The sequence below is a fragment of the Artibeus jamaicensis genome, unplaced genomic scaffold (genome assembly GCF_021234435.1).
Source record: "Artibeus jamaicensis isolate MK-2021 breed Jamaican fruit bat unplaced genomic scaffold, CSHL_Jam_final contig_467, whole genome shotgun sequence".
NCBI classification, from domain to species: Eukaryota; Metazoa; Chordata; class Mammalia; order Chiroptera; family Phyllostomidae; genus Artibeus; species Artibeus jamaicensis.
In genome coordinates this window covers 1,704,754-1,717,651 of record NW_026521845.1, presented here as the reverse complement: position 1 = coordinate 1,717,651, position 12,898 = coordinate 1,704,754, and the positions used below count along the sequence as shown (strand labels likewise).

The 12,898-nt window shown below is 51.0% G+C and overlaps 1 protein-coding gene across 6 annotated transcripts in view; it reads right to left on the bottom strand.

Annotated features, from left to right (window-relative positions):
* Window positions 1-2,592: 2,592 nt before the first annotated feature.
* Window positions 2,593-12,898, bottom strand: part of TTC13 (tetratricopeptide repeat domain 13) — a 61,072-nt gene continuing 50,766 nt past the window's right edge. For 3 of the 6 annotated variants that reach the window (XM_037136732.2, XM_037136734.2, XM_037136736.2), the window contains 8 exons: window positions 11,843-11,926; window positions 10,992-11,076; window positions 8,721-8,830; window positions 8,159-8,294; window positions 7,195-7,274; window positions 5,212-5,290; window positions 4,981-5,060; window positions 2,593-3,491 (listed from right to left, as the gene is read on the bottom strand). In XM_037136732.2, coding sequence (XP_036992627.1) covers window positions 3,377-3,491; window positions 4,981-5,060; window positions 5,212-5,290; window positions 7,195-7,274; window positions 8,159-8,294; window positions 8,721-8,830; window positions 10,992-11,076; window positions 11,843-11,926 — 769 coding nt within the window. In that variant the 3' untranslated portion in view covers window positions 2,593-3,376. The remainder of the gene's footprint in view (window positions 3,492-4,980; window positions 5,061-5,211; window positions 5,291-7,194; window positions 7,275-8,158; window positions 8,295-8,720; window positions 8,831-10,991; window positions 11,077-11,842; window positions 11,927-12,898) is intronic. The other 3 variants (XM_037136733.2, XM_037136735.2, XM_037136737.2) reach the window with 1 other exon arrangement.

Genomic DNA, 12,898 nt, shown 5'->3' with positions numbered 1-12,898 from the left:
AGAGAAATGCCAACAAGTGTTCAAAATCTGTTTGCTCCAAAAGGGCAGCGCTCCCCGGGAAGGATGGCGGCAGGCCTGGCAGAGAGGAGCAGGGGTGTCTGGCGGGCAGCCATGGGCCCTGGAGCACAGAGGGCCCAGTGGGCAGGAAAGGGCCAGCAGCATGGGCAGTGTGCGTGCTGTCGAGCAGCGCCCCCACCAGGAGAGGAGCCTGGCTGCTACTGGTACATGCAGCAAGGATAGCAACCCGGGCACCGTAGGGGGTAGCGACCAGCACCCAGGGCTGCAGGAAGCTGAGAGACCGGGCTCAGGGCATCAGGCCGTCCCCTACAGGCGAAGGGGGCCTGTGTGACCAGGGAGTGAAGGCTGTTCAAAACTGGAAATGCCTGGATCATGGTGACCTGGCACAGGAAATATTCTCTTACCAGTAGAAATTGGAGCTTGTAAACTGAGTCGTATTCAATCACAGCAATATTGTTCACTTCAGATACATGTGCCTACCCGACTTACATGGACCATCATAACTCATAACCCAGATGTCTCCCCTGGGCCGCCCTCCAAAACCTGGACTCTGCCTTTAGACCCCAGGACTCCCACTGTGACTTCTGTCCGATATGGAGGTGCGTGGGGGCTGTCTGTGTGCAGCTCCGCCCCACAGCACATCCTGCCCTGGTGGGAAGGCTCCGTATCTGCCGTCAGCGGGGAGGCCACCGGGCACAGGTGGGCACCTAGAACATGGCAAGTGGCCCCCAAAACAAGCATTTGTTTGTTTTTTTGCACTCAAGTTTAACTAATTTACATTTAAATACCTTGGGATGGGGGTTGACAGCAATGGTGGGGAGACATGAGCCCACCTGGGGCCCTGTAGAGGCAGTGCGGACCCCATCTCACGAGGAACTGGGTGGGAGCGGTCTGGAGACTAGGGGAGTGCAGACTCGAACCCGACCCGGGGCGCTGGCCCGAGCTGCTGGGCAGAGGGTGCCGTTTCTGAGATGGGGAAGAGGTGGGGACGCACGGACCCTGGGGCAAGGAAATAGCAGCAGGAAAATAGCAGCTCCGCTGTGGACACCTGCGGGCACGTCGCGCCTACGGCCCCCTTTCCTGGTCCGCACGCCCTGGGTTTCTCCAGGTGAGTCCGCTGGTCTCTGTTCTGGCCCGTCCGAATCTTACTTCCAAATGTTGGGAGGTAAGCTTCCTTGAGTTGGAGGCTGGTTTCCTGCCCTTCACACACTTTCCACATAACAAGTTCCTACTTTACTAGCAAGTTTTATGCTAGAGGGTCCTAGCATAAACTTAGCTGCTCTGACAAGCCCGTAACATGAAGTTCGTGATACTAATGAGCAGCAGAACATGATTTGGGATCATTTCCATGGAAACACTTACTCCAAAGCCTACTCAGGAACTCTCCAGGCTGTGCTGTCCCCTATAATAGCCGCTAACTTCAAGTGGCTGTCTACATTTAATGAATTCAAACTAAATCAAAAACTCAGTTCCCCACTCACACTAGCCCTGTTTCCAGTGGTCAGGAGCCACCTGTGGCAGGTGGTGGCTACCACACTGGAAAGGTGGACATAGCACAGTCCCGTCACCACAGAAAGTTGTAGTAGGTGCCGCCAAGTTGGCTGTACGGTTCCCATGGGAAGTTGAGAGTATGGAGGAGGAGCGTGTGGCCAGGGAATGTACATGAGAGGAAGGTGGTGGGAGGGGAGGCTGGAGAAGCCGAGGCCACGTCGGGTGGGCAGTGAGAGGCCGTGGGGGTTTGAGCAGAGCAGCTGCCTTCAGACAAGTTAGGGACAACGGTGGCCGTGGTCCCGGGGAGGTGACAGCGGACTTGGGGTGGGGACATCGGGGGAGCGGAGGAAAGAGAAGTGACGGTGGGGCTTTGCAGGAGGGAAGGGAAGAGCTGGCTGATGGCACCCAGCCTGTCTTGCGTGTCATCCTGAGGAGCACGTGGGACGCAGCCCCCTGCATGTCGGGGTCTCCAGGTGGACGGACCAGTTGGGTCAGGACTTCAGAGTGCAGAGAAATGCAGCAGACACAGGGAGGCCCGCGTGGCACAGGCTACTTTTTCTAAGTCTGGAGAAGATCCTGAGAATGGAATCTTTGGTCCCTCCAAACTATGGGGGTCAGGGCAGGCCCCGGGGTCCGAGAGGACCAGCTGGAACCCTAGCATCAGGCTTCAACAGTGGGTGACCCTGGAGAGTCATGAACTTCCCAGAGCCTGGGCGCCCTCGCCTACAGCGCTCGTCTCGGACAACACTGACCGTGGACGGAGTCTGTGAGATGAGGCATGCTGGATGGCGTAATCATTCTCCCCTCGCCTTCACTGGCTGTCAGCAGAGAGTGGAGCACGAGCCACATCTCCAGGGCTGTCGGGAAGCCCAGGCCAGTGCCCAGAGCGACATCTGTCCGAATGGCGAGTCCCACCTGATCAATCGCCACGCAACCCACTAACACCTCCAGGCATTAACTCCCGGAGCAGACACCCTGAGGTATCATCACGCATCTCTGTGCGAGACTCCACCACACAAACTAAATATCAGAGAGCAGTGAATAGTTCGACTGTTAAAAAAAAAAAATCAAAGAAAAACGAAACCGGTTTGAAAATGGCAGTAGTTTAATGACCCCACTTCACTCACGGTCATTTACCCTGTCTGACAGGAACAGTCAGTCTTCCTCTGAATGTTCTCAGACGTGACAGTGAACTTGTTCACAAAACGAAAACATCCGTAATCCAGTGTCAAAACCTGGTGATTTAGAGACATCACCCGTTTACTTTTCCCAACAAAAAGAAAAAAAAACCATGGTTCAGTAACTCAGTGTCTGGGTCACCGGCAAACACCGTCTGCACCACTGGCCATGGTGCCCCTGGCGGTGAGCCCCACAGCCCGCGTGGACGGCGCACGGGCCTTCCACGGGTCGAAGACGGCGCAGAACCCACACACGGAGGTCGTGCGAGTTGAAAACCAGACGTCCGGCACCGTGTGCATGAAACAAAAATCTTGGGGAAAAATGCAGATCTTGAATGAAAATACTGCTGTTGTTGGTTTTGTCCCTTTTAATGAGTAATTTTTGGTTTCTGAAGTCAACCTGTTTGCTGTAAGGAAGGAGCTGTATGACTTTGAAAGTGGAAACCAACAGGCCACGGACTAATGAACACGTCTTTGCTCCCAGACGTTGCAGCCTTTGCCCCAAAACCCTCTTTCATGATCGCTGTTGTGGTTCAGAAAGTAAAGACAATGATTTCAAGTATTCAGTTCCTATCAAAAGTTGGTATCAAAAGTAATAAAGGACCTAGTATCTTTGTAATTCCATGTTTTAAAAATAACTTAAGAAGCAAGAGGTCTGGCCGTTTCCCTGTATAAATACCGCCGCGTGACTAGAGTTTCTTAAGACAGCGTGGCGAGGAGTGGGTGTTCAGCACCTCGATCATGGACCGGAGTGTCGGGAACGTCTCCGAGACTGACGGGAGGGTCTTGTACGAAGGCGAGATACTGAAAGAGAAAAATACGAAGACAGGGTGTGAACGGTAATGCAACTCGACAAAAAGGGCAAAGCTCATGTTAGATTGATTCCTATTACAATATTCACTTTCCAACACCCCGTAAATGATGTCAGACAATTATTACAAAGAGGAGGGAGGACCTGTGAATGGAACAGATCCTTCTGCGCCACGGACTGAGGCATCAGAAGGCTCACGTGTGAGCTGCTTGGAACCTCAACCAGAGTCTCCAGGGGAAAAATTAAGCTCTGATCTCCACGTGACTGTTACGCACACATGTCGTGGTGGCGTGCTCGCTGCACCGGAATCAGGAGACACGGGTTTCAGGGCATTTCACGCTCCTCACTAGCTGCAGTCATTTCCCTGTGGTCGCTCCCTCCCTGACCTGGGGCAGGGACAGTGCCAGCGCACAGAGTAGCTGCGACTATGGGCCGAGACAACGCAGTTGAAGGGCGAGGGAAAGTGGTCACTGCACAAGGTCAGTTGCTGATGTTACTCTTTCCTTTAAAAACTGTTGAAAGACTAACACTGTAAAATGGGGTAAGAAACAGAGGGTGAGCTTGGACCTCAGGGTCATTCTACTAAACCTCACGTAGAGTAGAAACCCTGAAACAAGAATATACTGGGAAAAAACGTAACCGTTAGGAATTTTTATTACAATGCTAATGGAATGTTACATATTGAAGAGGAGTGTCCCACAGACATGAACTTCTCTGTTTTAAACAGCACAAATTGCCCAGCAATTTTTACGGTGGCTGCTGCACCAGTCGGACCGATAGGGAAGGCCACATTGGTGGTGGTTACAAAGGAGAAACCATGGAGAAGGAGCAGGCTCAACCAGGCAGAACAGTGAGACGTGCTTCTCCTTTGTCAGCTTCTGAAGCGTCTGTGCGCTTCTTCCCTCCGCCTCTTCCCAGGTGCTTCCAGGCGGCTGAGCCAGGGAGACCAGAGTCGCCGGCCATGTGGCTGGCCCGGCAGTGTCGGGGTAATTTCTGGTTCGGATTCCCTGACTCACACGCACCCATCTCCTGAATCAGAATAAAGTGCCACCTTCTCCGACTTGAGACGGCAGTGAAGGTGCAGCTGGAAAGGCAGGGCACCGCCCCTGGGAGGGAAGAGCCTGGGAGGGCTCAGCCCCGTTTTCAGGTCCACTGGTCAATGCCGACCCTCAGCCTTCGGGACACAGGGTGAGCCAGCCAGGAGAGACAAGTGTCTGACCACAGCTCTAAGTCACCTGTGACTTTCTGTCGTCAACTAAAGAGTGTCTGTTTTTTATTCATTATTCATTTTCCTCTACACACTCACCCTTTGGGGGATCACACACGACGGCCAAACCTTTTCACCTTTAAATTCACTGTATACTAGGAACTCATGGAAAAGAGCACTGTCCCGGTTTCCACCGTGGCCCCCAAAGTAACAGGGGGTCCCTTTTCTCCCTCTCAGTTGCAGTATCTTTTTGTAGACCCTCATCAAATGCTGACCTTTTCAAGTTCATCCAGCTTTTGGCTATTTTGCTGAAGGCCTCTGAACCAGGGGCTGTCATAGCTTCAAAGTCAACTAACTGAAAAAGAGAGACATTGAGGAGCGTGAGCAAATGGGGAGGAGAAAGGCTCCCGCTGGCATCTGTTCAACTCTCGGATCTTCGCATGAAACCCACAGACTGGGGTTTACACACAGCCGGGCACCCCCCACCCCCTGCCCGGCCAACCTACCTTCCCTTTAGGAATTTTCCCCGCCACTTCTTTTCCACTTGCCATCAACGCTCCCACGATCACCGAATAGGCTATCACACTGCCAACACAGAAGGGTCACCCGTCAGGTGCCTACAAAGGGCTGCTGAGCCCGCCGCGGATTTCCCCTCATAGCAGGAAATTTTCTTTCTCTTAAGAATCTTTGGACATTAAACATAACACTACTTTCATTTGGTTTAAAAAGTATTTACTATCTTACTACTAAATATATATATGCATGTATACACACTTATATAAACATGCTTATTTAAGAATAAATGTGACCAAATGTATCCTTTTTATAAGGGAAAAAAGTGCTTATTTTAATTAGAACATTTCTTTCCATTCAGTGTTTAAATTCTTGTGAAATAACGCATTAGAAAATGTGTTTATATTTTTAACAATTCTTGAAGCTTGCTTGGTTTTAAAATGCATACCCACAGTATACTTCGTAAATACAGATTAATCTTATCATTTAAGCCTTAAAACCCTCTGGCCCTCGAAGCTGCAGAGCGCACAGGCTCCCCCAGGCACCGACAGACGGCCTGAAAGCCGATCTGCGGTGTCGGTCTCCCTCCTGGCACGGACAGACCTGCTCCGATTGTGACAGCTGCACCACACACCCGGCAGAGGCCCTGGGCAAGGCGCCCCAGGACCAGGTACCCAGGACGAGGCTCCGCCTCCGACAGGGAAGGACCGCCCACGGAGGCTGGGGCAGGGCAAAGGAGGCAGAGGAGCAGGTGGGCCGCAGGCTGGCACGGAGGGAAAAGCAGAGTGGGGACATGAACACGCGAGGAAAGGCAGGGAGGGATGCTGGGGAGAGGACCTCAGGAGTTCTACGGGGCAGGGAAGGGAGGGAGGGATGGAGCCAGCGTGAACGAGGGCCCAGGCGTGATGCCACCGTGTTTGCACTGGGGCCGACAGGCGTGCAGAACGGGGGGCACAGAGCGGGGAAGCAGCGAGACGAGTGAGCAAGGCTGTGTCGGGAGATAACAAGGGTCTGCATTGTGGCTGTGGCTGTGGGAATAAGGGAGAGAGAACTGGGGGTCCGGAGGCAGAACCAGCAGCATTTGGGGACTGAACATAAGTGGGGACAGATGGTGACTAGAGCTCCACTTCCTTCACACGTGGTCACACAGGAGGCCCCAGGTGCCGAGGACAGGGACCGCTGCTGGGTGTGTGCACAGGGCAGGCCTGGAGGTGGCGCTGCAGACTCATGGGCAGCTCTGCTCAGAGGACCCTGCCAGTCACAGTTGGCTGATACTGCAATATTTACGCTCCTATTTTCTTTCGATGCCTCTCCAATATTATAATGAAATTTACTACCACATTTAGAAGAGCTTTAAAGTATTAATAAAGATGGGCAAGTAATTACTGTAGCGAAAACATTTTAAATTTAAGTGTGTGCTAGCAACAGCCGCTGAAGTGACTTGCTGCGCACGGCGTTGGGTGAAGAACAGAAAGCCCTGCAGACGCCTGCCCCGTGTTAACAGCATCCGACCCACTCCAGGCGGGTTCGTAAGAAGCCAGAATTTATTCGCAGTAGTAAAAACACCATAGGGTGGTTGGTGATGCAAAAGTGTACAACAGTAGGGCTGAAAGCCAATGAATGACCAGACCCTGTGGGGGGGGGGAGACGGCAGGGTGACAGCCGGGGGGGGGGGGGAAGCACCGACACTGAGGCGCAGGGAGCACGGCGCCCACGCACAGCAGCCTTCAGTGATCTTAGTGGGATGAGTGAGCCCGCCCCCGTGGAACTCGGGCACGCAGCACAGGAACCCTTTCGTTCTCCTTCTCCTGGTCTGCTAGGTCGGGGAAGTAGGTTGGGGTGGAGTTTGGAAAAAACCAAAGGGGGCTTCTTGTCACTGCTTGGGGCACATTTGCACACGCACCCACAGCAGGAAGTGTGAGCAAAGAAGAACACGTTTCTCCATGTAACCTTTTGAGTTATAGGACATCACTCACCTGGATCCTCGTGAGAGTGGCATTAAATTATAAAAGTAATAAACTAAGGATAAGATTAAGTTGCAAACAGCATCAGCCTCCTAGAAAAAGAAGACACATGCTCGTGAGCTGAAAACAGACTACAAACCCCCCCAGGTGTTTATCAGGGGGCAGGACACGGAGCTGCCAGTTCGCGAGGAATGAAGAGGATTATTCCACTCCTCCCCCACTGCTGACTGCCCGATACTCTTTTGCAGTTTTGCTAGTAAAAGGGCACATGCGGTACAGTTCAGAGCCGTAGCCTCTCAGCTGTTCCTAAAACTGCAGACTTTTCTGATAAACACAGACATCTCGGTCTCCTTCAGTGTTACTTGCGATGTCAAAACATATATGGAGATTAAAATAAAACAAAGTACTTATTGATACCAGTTATACAAGCATCCCTACCTCAAGAGTCTGGTATGTGTTCCTCTGCACACAGACTTAGGTGATGAATATGCTTAATTCTGTATAAAAACTTAGGTGCTTAATTATATTAATTAACTGATTAAATGCAAGAGATTGAAGGTGCCTTCCTGGGGCTATGGACACCTATTCCAGAATGTGGATGCAGTCACAGACTTTGGGCACAGTGACGGCTGCAGCCACAAAGGTGACATGTCAGATCTGCCACCAAGGAGGCCCCCCTTGAGTTGGGCAATACAGGCCAGGAAAGGTCATTTCCATTATGGACCAATTTTTTCATTTAAGTTATGACAAAGCCCACATTTATGATAATACAGTAAGTAATAGATTTATTTCTCCCTCCCCAATTGCTGTAGCTACTAAATATGGGAACCGTTGCAGTAAGAATAACAAAAAGTATTTACAGGTCCATTAAAGCTGATTCCGAACTTAAAGTGTATAATCTCAATGAGAGGGTAGAGGCTTTACGAAGTTCACCAGCACTCACAGGACGCAAGGTGACAGAAAAACACACACCTACCCCAAATTCTGACGAAAGGATGAGAACTTTTCCCTTTGCTGTGAGGTCTTTGTAGAGTGCATCTATCTCGGCGTGGTACAACTGTGTCCTTTCTTCTGTGGTTTGAGTCTCCACAGAAAAGAGTATGTTGCCAATCCTAAAAGGACAGGTATACTCTAAGTTTTCTACGCTAAGACTGCACTACTCTTGAAATAATTAAAACCTGCATTTAAAAACGAAGAAGTTGGCCTTGAACCTGCCCGTTTCTCATGTGTTTTGGCTTTATTAGTAAAAGCCTTCCCCGAATGAACTCCAAGAACCCAGAAGAATGTTTTCCAGCAGCCCCATCAGAAGTCACACCGAGAGCCTAGAAAGCGGACAGATTCAGCACTGGCAGGAGAGGCTGACCACCAGTGTAATGCTGTAGATGTGACGGGAAGAAGTGGTAATAGCTACACTCGGGGCCTTGGCTTCATTTCAGCAGAAAGCGAAAGCCGCGTGGGCGGACCGGCCCTGCCAGTCAGCGCATGCGCACTTCCCGACCCCCACCCGCCTGCCCTCCGCACTCAGACCACGTACGTACTTGTCGCCGGTAATTGTGACTGTGAACCCATCATACTCCTTCCCTTGATCTTTGAGGCTGGGGACTTTCGTGTTCACCGTGAACCCATCCTTCGTTTTAGTATTAAACTGCTTTCAGGGAAAAAGAAAATTCACGTTACTAGTGTGAAATTCATCGTACACCCCCAACTGCCACTGTGCGGTGCTGAGTCAGATTTCCATGTTTTCAGGGAGGGTCGCAGAGGTTCCTCATGCAAGAGACCCAGTGAGCAGTGACGGAGGAGGCCGCCTCTGCCGGGCCCCAGGCCCCAGCGCCGACTCTCCGCCCAGCCCACACCCTGCTCAGGGCCCCTGCTGAGGCTGCAGGGAACCTTGGCACAGCAGGCTCAGGGCCCCTTCTGGAACCCCGCTCTGGGGTTCTTCTCGCCCTCAGTCTTGATCAGCAGCAACCCTGACTCTTAGCAGGGGCTGCACCCAACCTCCTGCAACTCAAGGAAATTCTGCTGTGCTCCTTCCTAGCAGAGTCCGAGGTCTCTGACGAGTGCTCAGAATTATTTTGATTTGCCAGCTGGGAATTTCAGAGACACTCTGACTCTGCAGACACAGACAGGCAAGCGACAGGAATCACACCAAGCTAAGAGCGCCCCTCCAGGTGACAGTGTGAAGGCAGCTTCAGGTGTGCGACCTCTCCGCTGCACTGGTAACTGTAGCCCCTCGCAGGTTCCTTTTAAACAGAGACGCGTGAAAAATACCCAAATCTCCCTAAATGATTGTGTGTTGGGCCCAATTTAGTACATTTAAATGCCTAAAATGCCCACAGGAAAGCTGAAGATGAAAAACTGCGACGCCTGCCCCAGCAGCCCTCCCTGAGTCCCCTCTGCCCCCTGGGGGTCATCGGGGAACTCGAGGGAGAGTCTGGCCGGTGGGAGCCACGAGTACTGCACGCCCCTCCCTGCGGGCTTCCCATGCCCCTCAGACTTTCACGTAGACGAAGAACCTGTCTGCAACTTAATTACCTGGGCCTGCAACTCCTGTTACACTCAGACACTAAACATGTGTCACAGTTTTAATGCACAGGGAATTTTCCAGGAATGCACGTGGCGTGTAAATGGAGAAAAGAGTGTATGATGTCCTGCTGGGAACTTCACTGAGTGTGGTTTACCACTTCAGGATGCTGTCTCACCAGTGACATCGTAGCTTATGACACCCGAGTCACCAAACAACACGCAGGTATGGGGCTGCACTTGCAGCCAACTGTCACCAGGAGTTGACACACAGGTGCAGGCAACCGGCTGCCTCTCAGGGAGACGTGCCCGAACCCGACACGCTGCACTGCACGCCAGTCCAATACACGCTCCTTACATTTCAGAACTCCTTCACGGCTCTGTGCTCACCTCGAAGACCTTCTGAGTAAGTGGGGTGTATTGTGGAGTCCATCTTACTGCACCTGCCCATGTTTGCCGAGTTAACACGGGGGCTGAGAAGACAGAGGACCACTCCTCGGTCCATCAGATGGGGGGTGAGAACACCCAAGGTGGGCCCACAGAGTCGCCATTCCTCAGCAGCCGGGGCCTCGCACCCAGCCCAGACACAGGCTCGCCCACACCTGGCGAGGCAGCATGGGCCTGTATATGGCCTGAGGCCTCCTGGTTACTCCTTAGAGGTGGACGAGCTTTGGTCATTCACAGAAATTCCTTAACTTCTATTTGCTATAAATCAGCCTTATCTACTATAGCTGCAAGGAGGACACTTATCCTGCCGAGTTCATCCACTTCAGCAGATGCAACCCCAGCCTCCGCCTCCTCAGCTCCATGAGATGCTGCTTGGGCTGCAGGCACCTGCCCAGTGGTCTGGTGAATAACCCCGGCAGAGAGCTGGGGTGCGCATGCGCTCACCCCACATGCTCCCCTTCTCTCAAGAATCTCTGTCTTGTGACCGTCTAAGACCTGAAAGCAGCTGCCCTGTGTTTTGTCCAGTTGCATACTCGTCACAGTGTGGAAGGGCGGCCGCGTGCCAGTTACTCCGTCGGGACCAGAAACAGAATTCAGCTGTCTGTATTCTTATTTCCTCTCTTTCCTGTACCTACTCCTTCCTCACAAGTTTGCTTTTATCTTTGAGTCCAATGTCTGTGTTCTATTTTATTTTGGTTACTATTCAGTGCGATTATGGCATTGTTTTCAGGTAGCATGTGCTTCATAAACTTTAAATCATTTATGGTATAAAATTCACTCAAAAAAGTGCTACGGTTTAACTTTTTTCCTAAAACGTACAGCGGTTTTGATAGTAGACTTACCTTCATGATGGGAAGTAGGTCTTCTACTTTGTGCACCTTTTCCAGAGCTTCCCTAACTTCCAACAAGCCTTTAGGGTTATTAGCGCTTAAAAAGAGAAAAAGTTGGGACTAAAATTAATACAGAAATGTAACAATTATGCCATTACCTCTAATTTAAATACATCACCCTCAATTACGATAACTCAGTATTCAAAATGGTGGGCGGCTACTGAAGTTTCTAAATAATGGGGTGGTTTGATCTAGTGAATTCTGGGCTACAGGTGAGAATCCGGGACACAGGCAGCAGCCCCGCTAGAAGGCGGAACAGGGAAAAGCAGAAGGGACAGGCCCGCTGTTGGTCGGGAGAGCTGAGTCCCCTCTGCGGACTCTGAAATCAGATACGACTGTTTCTTTTCTCTGAAGCTGCTCACACGGACGTGCCCTGCGAGGTGTTCACGTCGATGTGACGTTTACTTGGTGATAACTCACCACTCGGAATTCTTTCATTCTCCAGGGTTCTGTTCACTGGTGTATCTATACCTTTCTATGTCCCTGTGTTTCAGGCGAGGAAGAATGAGTATCCAGGGGGCAACCCCTTATAAAAAATGTCAGAGAAACATCCTGCCTTTTAAATGAAAGACTGGCAAAGTCACAACATTGCATGTAAGATTAAACGTGTTTAGTTGAGTCCGTGCATTTGAAGTTATTAAAAAGAAGGCCGATAAGTCACTCTAAGAGGTTGTGATTCTAAACACAATGTGAAAATTTGAAACAGTTTATTTAGTCTGTCAATGGGCTTAGTTTTCAAGTTTCATAACTATGAGAAATACATAAAGTCAATCCATTATTATGAAAAGAATTTAAAGGATTACCCATGATAAATAAGAATTCTATCTTTAATAAAATGAAGAATTTTCTCAAAATATTCCAGGTATCTCATGTTAATCACCTGACCCCTGTAAGAAAAAAATTAAGCATTTTTAGAAAGGAATATATTTCAAACACCATCTAATTGCTAAGTTAATTCAAAAGAACAACACAGAACTATGAGACTAATGTAGCAAAACAGATGGGGAAATTCACTTATTTGCAACTGATGAATGGAAAAGCAAAGAACTATCTTAGCAAGCCTGGTCATCAGCTCGTGGGGTTTATTCTGGTGAGAAAGGCGCCAAACTCAGCCCCGGAGAGGCCAAAATGGGGAGAAAAACCCTCCTGTACTCAGTGACGCTCAGACTCTTACGCCAGTTTCTTCCCGCGGATCCGTTCAGTTTCTCGGCAGCGCAAGCCTTCTCTCCCTGGGCTCCCCCGACCACAGTACCTGCTGGGGCTCCTACCTGTCATCTGGAGGAAACTAGTAGTTTCTCCACAGCCCCCCTGAGTCAGACTTTCCTCACGTTTCTATGCCCACCCCCCTTTTAAAACTCCTTCAGAACTCCTTGTACAGTCAACATGCTGATGTACACGTGTGCAACATAATGTACACACCCGACTGATGTGCACACGCACAAGAAAATGCACAGCTTACTTGTGTACAACATGTACACGTCTGCCTGCTCCCCAGACACCCCCCGAACCTCAAGTTCATTAGACTCAAGCGGGAATCCCCTCTTCCACACTCTCCCAGATCTACCAGCCCAAACTCGTTGGCCTGCTTTCCGCCCTGCTGCTGCCTGGCCGACTGGGACGCCCAGGAACCTGAGCCAGAGAGGAGACCCCCTGTGGTCCCACACCGTCCTGTGTCAGACCTGCTGCCAGTGCTCGGGCCCCTGTTTCAACGCCGTCCTTCCAGTTCTCTTCCACGCGGCCCTCCGGACCTCGGCACTTGTCAGTCACGCTGCCACACGACTCTCTACCCACTCCTGTGTCCCCCAGGTCACTGTGTCTCTAACCTATTCTGCCACCTGCAGCTGAAGTGATCACCTGAT